The 18,863-nt window shown below is 34.4% G+C and overlaps 1 protein-coding gene across 1 annotated transcript; it reads right to left on the bottom strand.

Annotated features, from left to right (window-relative positions):
• Positions 1-1,553: 1,553 nt before the first annotated feature.
• Positions 1,554-15,533, bottom strand: LOC120348827 (trypsin-1-like; the record flags this gene model as incomplete). The annotated part of the gene is given in 5 exon segments (XM_039423910.1): positions 1,554-2,446; positions 7,742-7,893; positions 8,893-9,053; positions 13,344-13,481; positions 15,359-15,533. Coding segments are annotated over 5 exon segments (815 nt in total), but the record flags the coding sequence as incomplete, so codon positions are not given.
• Between the last annotated feature and the right edge of the window lie 3,330 nt (positions 15,534-18,863).

Raw genomic sequence — 18,863 nt, 5'->3', positions numbered from 1 at the left:
TAATACATCAAATCAAAGGGAATTTGATGCTCTACAAACCTGCACAATAAGCATTCATTCTCACGTTGCATTGTTGGAGAGTTATAATCCCTGAAAGACCAAAAAATTGAATGAAAACTTGTTATTCTAACAATTTTACACTTTCAAGAGCGAATATCTCGTAATCTGTTGGAAATATCACAATAACCACTCAGCAAAAATTGCAGAGAATTTAACAAGCTTCATTTTTGAATAGTTAGTCATGTCGGTTGAACGCATTTTTTCTAAGTTATAAACATGTAAAAATGAAAATTTTAAACCACCATTATCCCTTTAGCACAAGGGGTAGGAATGTGGACTTTCGATATGTTTTGGGGTACAAAGGAGGAGTGCATGCAAAAGTTCTGTCAAGCTGTCGGAAGGGAAAATCAGTGGGGTACGAAGGAGGAGCCCACTGAAATGACGTGCTCCTTCTTTGCACCTCTACGATTCGGTACTTTCTCACGAAAATGATTTATGCCCGGTAGAATGCGCTCCTCCTTCGTACTTTCCGATATGTTTACCTCTCAACTGGTTCCAACAAAGCTGCGAAGTCAAAAGTTTTATTTAAAACATTTCCTTCAAATTAATTTTGTCAATATTGATCTATTGCTGCAAAACTGCAGATTCCACACTCAACACTAAAGCTGCTGCAACAGTCATGGGAAAAACATGAATTGTGAAATTATACATCAAATCGGAGAGAATTTGATGCTTCATACGCTTATAATCAGCGTGGTGTTTCATAATCGATTTTTAAAAAGTTATATGAGCAAAAATAGAAAAAAATTGGAGGCAAATTTGTTTTTATTACAAAAGTGTCACATTTTCAAAAGCGGATTTCTCGAAAACTATTTGAGATATAGAAAAAGTTGTTAGATTAGTATTATTAGATCAATATATTATTGTAGGGAAGTATGTAAGCTCCAATTTTTTATAGAATAGACTTGTCGGTCAGTAGGATGCATAGTTTTTTTGAGTTATATGCGAGGAACCAAAAATGGTATGCACTTTTGAATCACCCCACACCCTTATCACAGAGGGTGTTGGTGAGGGGGCTTTTTATATGTTCACCTACATACTACCCTAAAAAGAACTAAGGGGTCAAAAATTGTCTTCCAAACGTTTCCTTCTATACCTTTTTGAGCATTCATTGTGTGAACTACAAATGGAAAATGTTGTGTGCTTATAATGATACAATATATTTATTCTATTGGATTTAATCAGTTTTTAAATAATGTACAGACATAGAATTTTAAGAAAATTTGATTTTATCAACAAAATAATAACACTACACATCAATAATAACTTATCTGCGATATTTTCAAACATACACTTTGTATTTTACATGATAGTACAATTTTAGTAATAATTATATCAGTTAATAGTTTCTTTGGTAACTCTCTCTTTCATGATGGCACTAGTCTTTGTTACCTGAAAATAAAAATAAATTAGTATTATTATTATCAAAAATAAATTAGTATTATTATTATCAAATAACAACTTTAAGGACTAAAATATCGTCGCCAGATATTTATAGGCCACTATGGAATTAGCATCAATTCAAACTAGTCTTTCATTCAAATATTCTCATTCGAATTAAAAAAAAAATTTTAATACTATTGTGATTTTTTCCGTCTACGGTACGGTATCTACTTATTTGGAGTAAGATATAATAATTATAGTTGGCCTATTTGCATTTTTATATTATTTTCTCATGCGGCAGCTAATATTTCCTTGCGAGCTATGAAAATTCATAGAAATATAAGATCTACATCAACTAGCATCACAATGTGATAGATAATATCATAAGTCACAATAAATAACATATTCTTGGAACAGACTGTCTTAACCACCTCCTCATATTTCCAATAATCCTACATATATTTTCAATACTAGGCACCTACCTATTGATAATCACGAATAATACTCGTACCTACTATACGTACCTACTCATAAAAGAAAATTAATATATCTATGACAACCTCCATATAATTTAAACCGTCAATGGGCCTTACGACTGTCACACTTCAGCCGGGACCGACAATTCAACGAGCCTTCCGATATATATATATATATATATATCTATAATATCCAGTTTTATCAACCACATTATGGCACACAGCTCACATGAGTTTCACAAATGAAAAAAAATATCGTGCATAGTATATCATACTATTCAGTACCTACATAATAAAACTTCTATCAAACAAAATTCATTGCTCTCATGAGTTTGCAATCACTTTGACGAAACTTGTGAAATAGTTTGTGAGATCCATGGCATGTAGTCGGATATTCTGGTGTAGAGGCCTGGCAGCTTGGGCCTCGCACATCCGATTCCGGTGGACACGACTCCAACCACCAGCAGGCTGTCATCGTCATCACTCCTTGAGAAGCCCTCCACCATCAGCGGACCACCGCTGTCAGCCTGCACAAACAAAATTATCACCAATATTATGAGCACATTTAGAAACAAATCATTATATTCTGTTTGGAATTGATTTTTTCTTCTGAAATTATTAATGAGAAAAATCAAACCAGGTAAAAATAAGATCATTAAAAAGAGCTGAAATCTAGACAAGTTGGATTTCATTTTAAAAATCCATCACTTTTTAAAATTTTAATATTTTTTGTGCTAAGTTTTATGATAATGGATATATTCCGACAGCAAATAGCATTTCAATTATATTTGCTGTCGGAATGAAAATGCCAGGTACCAAGCAAAATTGCTGAATCCTATACCTACAAAAAGAGAATTACTCAAATCGAGCAGACTTGAAGCTAGCCACCAATGATAATAATAATAATAATTTTTTTTCCTTTTTCCTTCGTCCTGGTACCCCTAGAAGAAGGGAGTTCATTATAGAAAATATAACAAAAATGAAAAATACACTTATAAAAAGAAATCTTACAAACAAAACAAATGAAGAATAATAAAAAAGCAAGAATGACAGAAGATAAGAAAAATTCCTTTTCAGTGGAAAATTTCAAAAATTATAAACCAGACGAAATATAAATTCTCCAAAACCTTCTAAAGAAGGTTTGACTGGAGGAGTCAAGTTTCACATTATATTATTATTATTATTATTATATTATTATTATTATTATTATATTATTATTATTAATAACAATATATTAATAATATAATAATAACAATAATAATAATTATAACAATAACAATATATTAATAATATAATAATAACAATAATAATAATTATTATTATTGTTATTATTATATTATTAATATATTGTTATTATTATATTATTATTATTATATTATTATTATTATTATTATTATTACATTATTTAATGGAGTCGAGCTTGGAATATTGGGTATTATGACACCAGAATCTCTCGCAAAATACACTGATTTGTCCAGACATTATTTTGAAGATGAATTAAGGGAAATAAACGAAAAAATAAGTTATGGTTTGAGAAATAGGCTATTTAGAGCACAGCGTTATAATAATAATTATGGTAAGAACCTATTAAAATACAGAATCCCTTACCTGTTGAACGATTTGCCACCAGAATTAAAAAATTTACAAAGAAATGAAATAAAAACTAAACTTAAGAATTATTTTATAGGAATTGTTTGAATGAAAAGATATGTTGAAGATTATTGTTAATATTCTGATAGGTTAGTTAGTAGATAGGTTAGTTTGCACATAGTAGACAATAATAAACTGCACTGTACAATGGGAAATGGAAAAGAAAAAACTATGGATGAATAAATAAATAGGAATAATTTTAATATTGTAAACAAAAAAGTGCTTTAGAAGCAGTTGAAAATGATTAAGAGAGTGTATATTACAGTTTGTAGTATAATAAATGTTTTTTTGGAGGATAGGTTATGTTTTTGTATTCTATGACTGTGTGGTATTGTAATATTGTTGATGTGCATGTTGGTTCAGCTAGTCAGCTGTTCAAAGCCACCTAAATGCAAGAGACAATAATGTCTGCAAGGTTGATCACCGATTTAGTAGAATATAGAGTGACTAATGTTGTGATTCAAGTGGTAGAAATTAGAACTTTAATATCAAATCCCAGATAGAAACTATAATAGACTTTCAATTTAGTTTATTGAACACTTTACAAAAATTTTCATTTGTAGTATTTATAGAATGTATACGGTAACTATTATGATGTAGTATGAAATTTGAATACTCCTCAATTAGCTCTAAGCTAGAGGAGCAAAAAAAACACTGTATTATGATACTATGTAACTTTAAATGAAATAAATTGAAATTAACTTTAAATGAAATAAATTATTATTTGAGGTTTGAGGTTTTGCTTGACCACCATTTCCCTGGGCTCCGACCCCCAAGGAAGAGTGACAAGCGATTTTTCCAGAGTGAGTGCTCCACATGTCCATGTGGTAAACAATCATACTGGGTCCGTTACCATTAAATCGTTTGCTCTGAGTAGACGTAATGATCCAAGAATGACAGCCTTCTGCATCTGACCTGCAAGCACAGCAGCAGGTCTCTCACAGGCTGGAATCGTTCTAAGGTTGGCCAAAAATGAAGGTCTCATGCCTCCCAGTACACCTACAATCAACACCACCATTCTCACAGAGTAGCCTGGGTTTAGCCTGCGCAGCTCCATTAGTAGGTCATGATATTTCGTCTGTTTTTCCTCCTCTTTGGTGACAATGTTACCCTCAGCTGGTGCTGAAAACTCAATGACATACATTGTCTTCGAAGTGATGTCAAGGAGGACAACATCAGGCTTTGTGGCTCTTAAAAGCCTGGTGGTAGAGAATGAGTAATTCCAATAAATTCGGCACCTCTCATTCCCCACAACAGATTCAATCTCCCCTGGGGCATAAGGCAGCACTGGTGTTTTGTCGATACCATATGAGTGTCTAAGATGGTAATAGAGAACTCGCAGAGCAGCATTATGTCGATGGATGTAGCCTGCAGTTGCATGCACAGAACAAGAAGACAGGATGTGCATGATCGTCTCTGGTGCTCTATGACACACCCTGCAACTGATATCAGGAACATCCATGTGCATTACTCTGCTGCGGTATGACAATGTGTTGATGACACCATCTTGACATGCCAGTATGAAACCCTCAGTCTCAGATTTCAGGGCTGCTGACTTCAGAAAAGCAAAAGTCAGTGGCTTGGACAAGCCTTGCTCCTCAACATGCCTGTAGAAAACACCATGCAAGGACTTGTCCTTATGTTGCTGCAACAGGAGTCTGGACTCAGCAGTCTTTATTCTAGCCCTGAGCTGATTAGGCTCATGCTCCTCCTCCCGATCAGTGCGAAAATCGAGACCAAGGGTATCTGCCGCATGCTGTGCTGCCTTATATAGGAAGGCCCCAACCCCTGCAACTTCATGGTCATGAACCAGCTGCATAAGGGGATCAGAGCATCTTTTCATTTGAATATCGCTGCACCACACCTACAGCCAACTTGAGGTCAGATTTGCTAGCTGCATAAATCTTCAAGTCATCCATATAGAAAAGGTGGCTCACTCTATGGATCCTGTTTCCTGGTGTGCCACAGCAATAGCCCTTTGTTTTCTTCAGGGCAGCAGACAATGGCAGCAGTGAAATGCAGAATAGAAGAGGGCTCAATGAATCTCCTTGGAAGACACCTCTCCTATAAGTTACCACTCTAGTTGACACCATCCTCTGCTGTGATCTGACCTCAAAACGGGTTTTCCACAGGGCAAACAGATCTTCCAGGCATCTCACTATGCTTGGAGGCACAGAAAGGCATTGTAATAAGTGCACTATTAGCTGGTGTGATGTGGTATCAAATGCCTTCCTGTAATCAATCCAGGCCATGGACAGGTTACGTTTATATTGAACTGAATCTTGCATGATGCATCTATCAGCAATCAAATTTTCTTTGCAGCCCGCCATGTTCCTTTTACTGCCCCGCTGCTCAAAACACTGCTGCCATACTGGCTGAATGTGCTGCAATATTCGATCACTTATGATCCTTGTAAGGATCTTGTAGCAGACATTCAGGCAGGTGATTGGTCTATAATTGCCTGGGTTGGACAAATCACCCTTTTTGGGTAGGAGGATCGTTCTTCCTTCCACCAGCCAACCTGGGATGGGGTGATGTTCACACAAATAATTGGTGAATATCCGTGCCAAGTGACGATGGGTACAAGGCAGATGTTTCCACCAGTACCCACTAATACCATCAGGGCCTGGTGAGGCGAAGTTCCTTAAGCCTCTAATCACTCCTCTCACCTCCTCCTCAGTTACTGGTGCACAATCCTCCCTCTCATTCCGTATGGATCTGCACATGTCAGCAAAGGCCCCCAAGGCAGGAGTCTCCTTATTTAGCAGAGGCCGAACCTCATAGATTGACCCCCAGAAAGCTTCAATCTCCTCTACAGCAGGTAGTGCATTGTTTGCTTCTACAGGTTTTTGTCCCTCCAACAGTCTTGAAGGGTTGAGGCTGAATGTAGCATTATCATCAACCCATCTAACTCTCTTTTTCAAGGACTGTTGAGCAATTTTCAGTGCCTGTATCCTGTCTATACAATGTTGTTTGATAGTGAGAAGTACTCTCACATTCAAAGTGTGATGCTGCTGTCTTATCTTATGAGCTATCCTCCTTATTCTTGGGGTAAATACTCTTCCTGCTTTCAAGAAGTCAATCACACTTTGAACTCTGGATGCCTGCTGTCTAGCTGTCGTTATTTTCTTTAGAAGCTGTTCCATCCTCTTCCTGGCTTTGAATATGAAGCCACCATCTTTAGGCTTTGGCCTAGTTCTGGAAAGAACTATCTGATAGACAGCTTCATTCAACGTGAGGATATCCACATTGTCCGGGAGTCTCTCCATGAGGCCTTGATCCAACTGAGCCAGTTCTTGTGGCTTCAGATTGAGTTTTAGGTTGGTGTTCTTCCTCCTAGCACCCAAATCTGCTTCTAAATGGGGCTCAATGATTCCAGTTCTGGGCTGTTCTTCTACCTGATCTCCTGGCGGTGTCAACTCATTAATCTCCTCATTTCCAACAACTGGTTTCACTGCTGTGTACCCACTTTTCCGCAAATAGGATACATAGTCTCTCAGTTTTTGTGCAGAGAATTGCAGATCTGGATGCTTTTGCAACCAGCTTCTTTGCAAACGTGCCATATATCCTCTTCGCCTAGGAGAACTACCCTCGAGGCATAAATAAATTATTATTATTATTATTTATTATTATTATTATTATTGTTGTTGAAGGATCACTTCCACCCAATTATCTTTCAGTAAGCGGGGATTGATGAATATGAATGTAGAGGAAGAGTAATAATCACTTTCCTTTATAGGGATAGGGCTACTACAATTATTATTGAAATGGAATGAACATCATACAATACCATTCTTATATTTTCCTTATTCACAACATTTTATTTTATTTACATATGAAAATGGTCCTAATGAGACAAAACATGATGTTCAATAACATATTAAAAGAGTGCAGGATGATTTTATTTGATTTCAGGAAGAGTAATATTTATCATTGATTTTCACAATTAGCACAAAAAGCCTTTTGTTATATAAAAATGATGGTCGAGTGTATAGTTGCCCATTCATATTAGATGAATAAAAATACACTAATCTATATTATAGACATAATCGTAATGAGAATTAAAATTGAAGAAGAAGAATTACTTGGAATTAATTCTTGGAATTGACACAACTACACATTTCAAAATAGCAAAAGAAATTAGGCACTATTCACTATTGTATGGAACATACCCAACAGGCGTCCTTCCCACCCTGTTCGACTCCGGCGCACATCTGTGAGTCAGTAATTTTGATTTTCTTGCCCATGGACCGGTACCAGCTTCTACATGTTTCAATCCCAATAACCTCCAACGTCACTTTCTTCAGGATATCAGATCTCGAGCCTGAAACATTTTAATCACCTTGAATATTATTATCTCAACTTCCATGAACTATAATTTCTAATCATATTTTCTTCGACTCCTGAGTAATTAAACTTATCAAAGAATGACTAAAGGAAGGTAACAATACAGATGGAAATTACTGAGATATTGCAATTATTCAAATGTTAATGAATTATTTAATATTATTGAACGAAAATCCAAATTAAATGCTGCAATTCGTAAGTAATAGCAATGTTGTAAGTTCCCGGGCTGAAAAAGAATTTTTGATATGTATCGCTCATCGAATTTCCATCTACGGTAGCTGTTTACCCTGTTGTAAATATTTGCAGTAGCAGAAGTCTTCAGGGGTGAATTACAGCATTTAATTTGGATTTTTATTTAATAATAATAATGTTAACAATAATTGCCACCGGATAAAGACATCTTATGTGATAAGATAACCATTTAATGTGATCAAGAATTTTAAAACTGTTGAAAGAATGGCAGAAAAATCTTGATTAAAAATTAAAATTTCGAACAATACAGTCTCATTTTCAGGTAAAATTTTATAGATCAGATTTTCTTATTTACTCATTTTTTGTGACTCGACATAACTTTTGAAATCGAGACATGATGGCTCACCTAATGAGATTAGGTGAAAAAAGTTGGAATGTTGAAGATTTGCAAATATGGACTTCTTCAAGACTTTGAACTTCAAACTTTTAATATATAAGCTTCAAGTACATAGCTATCAACTCCCTACCCTACCTTCCACCTTCATTTGAATTGTAGAAAGTTCGATCATGCATTGAATTCTATTTTTGTAGGACTACATCATAATTCAATTTTGGGTAATCAGAAAAAATGGTGAATTTTGATACGGTTCACTGTTGATGAATGGTGTAAAAAGTAGTCTTTGTGGTCTAAATAAGTACGGTACATTTTAAAGGGGTTTTTTGAAATGTGTGTATATATCTTTAGGTGAAATTTAATGAAAATCACGATTTTGTTGCGGTTTACCTGTGTAGGTGCTCTCATCAGTCCATCCCCAACCAGCTACAATAGCCTTGTGGTTTGTGAAAGAAGACGCTCCTTCATGAGATGGGAGACAAGCTGGGAGTACTCTCCCGGACCAGGGTAGAGCATCCGGCATCACAATCAGAGCGATGTCATGGACGTGCCTGAACACACATGTAGTCAAGATAGTTCTTGCAAATGAATTCGAAAACTTTTGCCTGTTTATCAATGGTGATAAACAAAACATGAGTCACTGCTACGATTACCATAGTATATTCTTCATGCGGCTTATCACATTCAAATTTGAGACAAACTTCTTTCAAATGGATATATTATGGATTATTAGATTCTTAGATTACCTCTTTATTATTATTATATTTATTTTTTTAGATTACATTCAAATATTACTTTACATTTTCAGCCTATTCATTTAGAATGAGATGTGTTCTGATTCAAGAATCTAATAATAATTATTACATGATAATCAATATTGTTTGTTTGATTGATAAATGTTAATTAACACTATGACCACAAATAAATAGGCCTATATCCATAATGATTTTTAGGATGGTCAGTTTTATGGTATGATAAGATCTTATGGACTTTATTCTAAATTCAAAGAGTCTTGGACCCTTCAATTGATTCAGGATAGCTTTTCATGAATTTAAAAACTCCATAATTAAATCTGATAAATACTTGAGATAATCAAGTATAATTTGACATTTTTGAAAATTAATATCAGAAGACGATTAATAGTTCAATACCAGAGTACATGATGCAATGAATGTTCCAGAGTTCTGTGGTTATTGTCAGTAAATGAAACATAATTAAAAGATGATACCGTGATTGTTATAGCAGATAATATATTAATATGATAAAAAAGAAAATATTTGAAACAATAATTACTATATAGGCAAATAAAACTGTACTACGCACAAAACGCACAGCTCACCTCACAATTATCCACCAATGACATTTTCTTCAATAAGACAACCCAAACTACTTACAGGTTTACACGAAGTTCTCCATTCCCTTCAAGACAATATTGCTCCGGAGAATGTGAAAAAACGAGAATATACTGACTTCTTCACGGTGATCTAAGTACGGTAAGTACCGTAGCTGACGCGTCCTTTTCATCCAGCTAATATCTGTTTGATACCAGTTCAGAGGTACACCGTTTGCAAAATTTGACATGGAAAATACAAGAATAATTACTTGAAAATGCACTTGGCATTTATAAAAGTCATATATCACTTTTGCTTGCTAGGTATTTCATGTGCAAGAACCTTGTATTTTTCTTCAAGGATAACATTTGTCACATTTTATCAAACTACCCTGTAGTAGTAAGAAAGATTCTCTTTGAAGAGAATAATGCTGATTGTAGAGGATCGTATTGAAAATCTCCAATAATAATGATATTCAAAGTGCTTATACAGGGTGATTCATAATTATGGTGAAATAATTTAATACGTGATAGTAGAGGTAAAAAAAAAACTCCTATAAACATAACCATAAACGCTTCATTAGCGAGCTATACAAAGTGAAAGATTTCACCCGGAATTCAGTTCTTCTGGTGAAATATACACCGATGCTGAATTGTTTGGGGACTAGTTTTCCAAAAACTTATACTGGATTCATATGGAAAAATATCTGAAAAATTGAATAAAACTAGTCTGGAAGCTGTAGTGTGAGTAGTTTTTGAGAAAAAAGTTGAAATGTGCAAAAAATCTAAGTAGAAAAACACAGACTTCTACGTTTGATGCCCAATAACTTTCTTTAATGACCAGTGAACAAATAATTTCTCACAATAAAAATTGTAGAGAATTTAATTCTGAAAAGAATAATGTAAGCTGTGTGAACTAAATTTAAATGAAAATTGAATAAAATGTATTCTTATGTAGTACATTACACCACAAAAATTTGCTGTTTTATGAGGAAAGAACTAATAACTCATAAGTTGTAGCTGATTGCAAATGAAATATTCGGTTTTTTATGAAAAGTCTTATTTTTATATGAAAGTAACATATCTAAATGACATTAAACTCATACCAAAAGACTAAAGATGATGTTCAAAGTGACCTCCGTTGTTCTGAATGCATATGTTCAGACGTCTTCTCATCGATTGTCGGACCCGTTCAAATATTTCAGGAGTCTGCTTTATCCTTTCTATTCCATTCAAAATCCTTAATCGGAGTTCTTCAATGGTATCAATCGGAGTATTGTATACTAAGGTTTTCAAGTGTCCCCGAAGAAAAAAATCCAAAGGATTTAAGTCTGGTGACCTAGCTGGCCATGGTACTGGCCTACCTCGGCCTATCCCTTGATTTGGAAAGCTGTGATTCAGGTGTTCACAAACAGCAACACTGAAGTGTGCTGGCGCAACTGAAGAGGTACATCTTCAAGTAAGATAAATAGCTCCTCTCTCAAAAAGTTTAAGTAGATTATGCCATTAAGCCTGGAAGGAAGCTCGAACAGAAGTAGATGATCTCCTATGATTCCTGCCCAATTTTTTTCTGAAAACTGATTTTGTGGACGATTAAGATTGATGGCATGAGGATTCTCATCTGCCCAAATATGTAGGTTGTGGACGTTAACGATAGCTGTTCTTGTTAAGTGTGCCTCGTCGGTAAATAAAACAGTTGTTAAAAAGTTTGGGTTAACAAGTTTTACTAAAAACCATCGGCAAATACCAGCATGGGGAATAGAGTATGAACTTTCTGGAGGTGGTATGGATGTAATTGTTCCTTTTTCAGCATTCTCCAAATAATGGATTGATTGACATTAAACTGCACTGACAATTCTCTCGTGCTCTTCTCTGGATGTCCATAAATTTAATTAAGAACTTGTTCTTCTAACTCAACAGTCATAGTAGATCGGGGTCTGCCTGCATAAATGTGCTCTTTGGATATCAAAGAACCTGTTTCAGACAGACGTTGATGAATAGTGGCAAAAAAACCTTGAACTTGGACATACTCGGTTAGGAAGTTCTCTTGATACAAACGTCTTGCTTCAGTACTATTACAGTAGTGTCCCATTCCATACATTAAATGCATGCCAGCTAATTCGGAGTATGAATAATGTCTAAAATTACATGCCATTTTTTAAAAAGTTAACACTTACGGTAACACAAAAGCAAAGTGAAATGGTTACAAATAACTGGTTAATAGATTAAACAAAAAACAGTGCGGTTACAGTAGGCCTAACTTACAGTTTGTTGTTTTGTTCAACAGTGAGCTAAAATATTTTTGAGAATAGTTTTCAGCTGATAATTTCTTTTAAATATTTTCTTATTTAAAACAAAATAAAGCAGCTGTTTTGGAACAGCTGTTATTGAAATCCATGTTTTATTTGCAATCAGCTACAACCTATGAGTTACCATATTAATTCTCTCCTCATACAACAGCAAATTTTTGTGGTGTAATGTACTACATAAGAATACATTCTATTCAAATTTAGTTTACACAGCCTACATGATTCTTTTCAGAATTAAATTCTCTACAATTTTTATTGCGAAAAATGATTTGTTTACTGGTCATTAAAGAAAGTTTTTGGGCATCAAACGTAGAAGTCTGTGTTTTTCTACTTAGATTTTTTGCATATTTCAACTTTTTTCTCAAAAACTACTCACACTACAGCTTCCAGACTAGTTTTATTCAAATTTTCAGATATTTTTCCATATGAATCCAACATAAGTTTTTGAAAAACTAGTCCCCAAACAATTCAGCATCGGTGTATTTCACCAGAGGAACTGAATTCCGGGTGAAATCTTTCACTCTGTATAGCTCGCTAATGAAGTGTTTATGGATATATGTTTATAAGAATTTTTTTTCTTATTTTTACCTCTACTATCACGTATTAAATTATTTTATCATAATTATGAATCACTCTGTATAATCGCATTATTCCATGAAGAAACATTAGAATAAAATTCTATTATCCTCATATTTCTCCTCGCTTTGTGGTAATAAATTATACTAAATTGTGGAATAATAAATTGTTGAACTTTTTGAACCATAATTAGGCTACATTTGGCTAATTTTTTTTTTCAATTAGATGCACCAAAAGGAGATTTATTATCATTTGATTGTGTGGGAGGGGAGGAGATGTTGTGGTGTTTCTCTATAATAAAATAATTATAGACACTGGATGTTGTCAAACATATTTTTGTTCTAAAACACTAACATTACAGAACAAGGCTTCATGACAAAGCCTGTCACATTCTCAAAAGCATTGCCATAAAGGCTGGTTTTTTGATGTTAGGTGAAATGTAAAATGTTTGTGGAGAAATATAGTGGTATTGACAACATCGGAGTCCTATTATTTTTATCATAAGATTCTTGTCAATTAATCCTCGAAATTGAATATAAATACCATGCAGAGGAGTATTTATTATTAGGACTATAGTGTGGTTCAACATTACAATAGAATAACATATAAAAATTGAATGGACTCACTTTGAACAGTCGTACAGAGGATGAAGAATAAGTCTTGAAATTCTTGAAACTGTTGTATAGGACTTGTCCCCTGAAGGGTTGAGGTTGTGTTCACCAGCAGCAACGTGTAAGTACTCGGTTGTCATGACTGAAGAGCCTCTGAAAATGCATGCCAATCACATTGAATAGATATATTATGCCTTTCAAATTCAACTCATTGGAGTGCATTCTCATGTAAATAATTAAGAATAACTTATGTGAATTACAAAAAGCAATTTTAATAGATAAATGTTTCAACTTTCAAGTTTATGCTTCAATAATTGTGCATTACTTTCTGATTCTTAAGCTGCTTTAACACCAAAGTTATTAACAAAATGTTACTAACTTAATCCTTATAGATTCTATTGGTTTGAACGGAAATTTACAAACACATAGGTATGTTCATCGTATGTATGATAAGTTATGTTCAATCTAATAGAATCTAGGTATAAGGATCAAGTTATTAACATTTTGTTAATAACTTTGGTGTAAACACGTACAGCTTAAGAGAATGCGTCAAATTTTATCTTGTGGTAATTAGCCTATACTAAAAATGTACGGTAGTTGTTGTAATCTTCCAAATGGTGTGACCAATTACAACTACTTTGTACCATTCAAATGTACTTCAGACTACAATAACACTGTCAGTAACAATATCAATATCAGTAATATTAATTACGGTTTTTAAGATGGAATAATATTATTATGAGTTTCAAGTGCAGCAAATCGAAGTCTTTCCACATTATATCTGAATAAAATTTCTCTATTTATCGGAAAGTATAATCGATCTTAAGCAATGATCTAGATTGTTTATCCTTCTCACTCCTCTGGAAAGCTATCATATTCTGGGGTTATGGATATAATATACTATAGGCTAGTATAGCTCAATTTTCAATCATTGATCATTGAACAAATAAGATTATGAGAACATCGTATCCATGGCAAACTCAACAAAATGAATGTACCTAGATCATTCATGTGGGAATGAATGTATGACTTCTTGATCCATTATTAGAACGCAGTCACTAGCATTGTTAGGCCTACCCTCCGATTTCACTAAGAACTAGGCCTTAACTGTACTGTTAACTACCATGCTTCAAAATGTGTTTTTGCTACATGAGGGTCGATCTTGAGCGTGACCTAAACTGAAAGCTGTACCTCCACCACATTCTTCTGTTTGTGTGCAAAATTAAGGCTGTGCAAAGGTTAAAAAATATTTCCTATTGGTGATATTTTTCAAAGTTTTTAATTTTGTATACTATCAACCTATCAAAATGAAAAAGTTTTCTCAGGAAAACTTTTTTTTCTCATTTTTGGGACAGATCATGTCAAATTCGGTAGAGGATAAATCCCTGAAATAACAAGGATATATTTTCCATAGTATTGTTTATTGAATAAAACAAAAAAATATTGAAAATATAAATTTTCAAGAAACTTAACTTTTAAGAGATACAATTACTTTTAGTTGAGTTATTTTTGGTAAATTTAATAACTTTCTTGAAAATTCATATTCTTAGGACTTTTTTGTTTTATTCAATCAACAATACTATGGAGATATCCTCAAAATTTCAGGGTTTTATCTCCTACCGAATTTTAAAATTTAATGATCCGTCCAAAAAATTTAAACTTTATGCACTCATATATCAAAAAGTAATGATCAGAAAAAATTGTTTCCTGAGAAAACTTTTTCATTTTGATAGATAGCTTGATAGTATACAAATCAAAAAACATGAAAAAATATCACCAGTAGAAAGTTTTTTCAGCCTTTGCACAGCCTTAAGACCCATCTTACGTTCAAACGGAGATAAATTAATCAGCTGTTTGTTTAAATGCAGAATGTAGCCCATTGTAAAGTGAATTCGACCATATTCTTCTAGTGAACCCAGTTCAATGTTGAAAGTAGGTGCATATGGTTCTCAGGAAAATGTGAAATTTTTAAGTATATCCCGGAAAATGTGAAATTTGTAAAGAATTGGTCAATATGAATGAATTATGACCTGCAAAAGCAGTGCGCTGCAGTGAGAACGATGCGGCTGCTGATGAGTGTGCCACCGCAGATGTGTTTGTGGTGGCGACGGATGCTCACCAGCCAAGGGAACTCGCCAGGCATAGCTTCCTCGCCCCCCACTATGCGCCCAGCTCTGCCACCCACTCTCTTGCCGCAGCCCACTTCTGAAACTGTTTCAAATCAAGTCTTGAATTTCTATATCCATTACGAAATGAAATGAAAATACTCTTTATTAGGCGGAGTTAGGACTAGAGAGTCCTTTCTACCACTCAACCTTAAAGTTACGAACACTTCATCAATAGAGTTTTGACACGAGAATGACGAATTGCGGACGATAGAATTTATTGTGAGAAATATGAAATATTTACTCACTAACTCGAGGAGCATGCATGCTTCCGAATGGCATGGGTTCTTCCGAGAATCTTCATGGATCTTCCGAGTGGCCTAGGGTTTGTTACTTCCATAAAAATAATAGGTTGTTATAGGTATGGTAGAAATTCAATTTTATGTTTAAATCATTGAGGATGTCGTATTTATTATTTGTTCCATCATCATCATTTGTTTACTATCATTCTATTTCAAATGCTTGTATTTTCATCGATAAAGTCATTCAACTCTTCTCTAAAAGTACCGTATTTGATCAAATTATTGAACTCTTTAGGATCAAACATAGTGGAGTGACAGAGGAAGTTTCAAGCTTGGGAGCTTTCTGATGTAATGCATTTATTGAAATGGGTTGACAGTACAGCAGCGCCAACTATTCCCCATTAGAGTGGGCAGTGGGGAATACTTCACTTTTCAATTACATGCATAATCATTCACCATCCTCAAGCTTGAAGCTATACCTTCGTTGCTCCACTATCTTTGCACCGCCCTTACTAAAAGTAATCGATCAATTGAACTCATTAAAAGTGAACGATCACTTTTCACTGAAATACTAAAAGTCAAATACTCTATCAACTCTAACCGTCTCTTACTCTTAAACTCATCATATTCTAACAGATATTGATGGTTTACAAGATCTGAAACTGAACGCAACAAAGCTTCAGATGTATCAAGATTTAGGTTGAGAAAAGGCAAAACATTCTAATAAAATCATAGCGTTTTCAATGTTCCTTTGTGAAAGAAGATCACTTCAGTTTTCGAAGTATTGACCTTAAGCTATGAGTTCTGACAGTAGACTTTCAAGTGTCGAAATCTCTTGTGCATAATTGCCAGAATCACAATATCACTGTAGGCGATATCGAAATGGCTAATGAGAGGAATGCTCTTTGAGCCTTAACTCCTAAAATACCATTCCAGGTCACAAAAGTATATTGAGAAACGTATTGAATTGACTGAAAGAGCTGAAATGTGAACAAGTTATGGAACTAATAATAATTAGTATTATTATGTATAACAGGTTATGTATTATGAAACAGGTGAGCTTCATGGAAAGAGATTTGGAATCAAGTACTCTTAGTTTTCAAATGCTACCAGTGAGTAGGGGATGGATTGCAAAAGGCCTCTTCGTGAACTACTAAACTGTTTAACATCCCTGATTTTCCTCAATCCAACTGTTAGACACTAATATTATTGTATGCAGTCCTCTTTTATAAAATCTTCAGAAAAGGATGAGATGAGGAAACATCAGTAAGCTTCATGTTTCATGGAAATTCTGTACTACAGAGTTTCATTTGGCAAGTGATGAAATGATTCAGAAGAGAACTTGTAAAGAGTGAACAAAACTTGTTATGCTGATAACAAAAATAAATTCGAATCTTATGACAAACGTTTGTGATTTTCCGTTTAGACAAATTTCTCAAAAATTTATAATAGGTAGGTATTGTACTCGATGAAAACATTACAAGCGAGTTGAAGCCAGTGAGGATAGAATGTAATTACATTCTATACTCTCTGGTTGAAGCAAGCTCTTTGCAGAGTTACAGATATTACTGAAATGAATAGTTTGAATCTGATATTTAGTTTTATTCGATGAATTTGTGAACATCATTGATGCTGAAGAAATTTGAAAACCACAAGCTTCTTCAACAAAATTCATATCTAATATGGACTTAAGAGGTATTGTTATTGGATCAATGATTTGATTAGGCATCGAGGACAGTGCCTATTATTATGAAAAGATGATTTTTCCAATCCACCTTCCAAATAATTATCAATAACCTATTAATCAACCACCTATACTCCAATTACTTTCAATAATTTCAGGAGGAAAATTTCGTAATTGGATATAATTAAAATATTTTCAATTGGAATTGTTTTAGAGTTTCTAAAACTGATTTTATTTAATCCAGTATTCTTAATAATTCTAGTTGAATGATATTATAAATTTTTCGATTTTGGATCTATTGTATGTAATTTGATTTATTGTTTTGGCAAAAGAATAATGATAAGATTTGATTTGAACTGAGTTCTCTTCTTATTCAATCGAGTTCAATCTAAAATACAGACTCAGACCAAAGCATGATGATTGGGAAATAAGAAAGCGATGAGAGAATAGGAAGTTGGTCTCTGCTTGAGATTTGTAATCGACAAATGAGTTGTGTAGATCCTACTGGGAATTCTATGCTACACAAGTGATTTTTGGCCGGTAGGATTACTGGCATGAGAGTTTGCTGCTCCCACTGGTCATAAAACTCATTTTGTTCCCTCTTGTACATTTTTTAGGAGGCTTATTTTCTCGGTTTCCCGTGTTTTGCTGAGCCGTGGGACTCTCGTTTCAGCCCCTATTCGCTCCCATTCCCAGTTTTTATGATCAATTATTGTGAGGCTTACTTCATTAATTAACAAAAGCTACAAGCTGCATGAGCTTTTCTTCATACACATTGATTAGATACGTTTCAACTCTGTAGGGAAGTATGATTAGAACAGATTTTAGTTTATGAAAACTACTTTAATTTGATATGTGTGAAACTGGTGATTGAATTATAATAATAATAATAATAATTCGAAGTATTCATATTCAATCCAATAATACCAGGGATTCCTCAAATTAGGGAACAATTGGTGCCTTGGTTGCTCCATATTTATCAAGCTCCACGATAGCGCCTGCTCCCGATGTAAAGGTCCGTACAGACTTTGGCTCTGCTCCGCAATCGAACGTCACTCGAGCAGATTGATTGATGATCGACCGGGGAGCAAGAGTGGAACGCGAGAAGAGCTAGCATCTTCCGTAACGTTCATGATCGGTGCGAGTGCGGAGCGTGGGCGTAGCAATTGCGGTGCGAGGGAGTAGCTTGCACGGAGCGGGTTGGAGGCGCGTATATCTGTACGCACCTTTAGGGTGAACACTTTATCTAGTTGTTGTGATCCTATTTTTTCTGACGTTAGTCGTGACCCTTGGTACAGGGGACCCATTTCTTTCATATTGAATAACTCAATATATACCAAGATATGATGTCATCCTACTCAGGGTCAGTATTCTTATCTTGAACTAAAAATTTATCTTCAGCATCACTAATGTAATTGGAATCGAGATATAGAAGTCAATTTCT

Source organism: Nilaparvata lugens, chromosome 3, assembly GCF_014356525.2.
Source record: "Nilaparvata lugens isolate BPH chromosome 3, ASM1435652v1, whole genome shotgun sequence".
NCBI lineage: Eukaryota > Metazoa > Arthropoda > Insecta > Hemiptera > Delphacidae > Nilaparvata > Nilaparvata lugens.
This window is presented reverse-complemented; position numbering and strand designations above follow the sequence as displayed.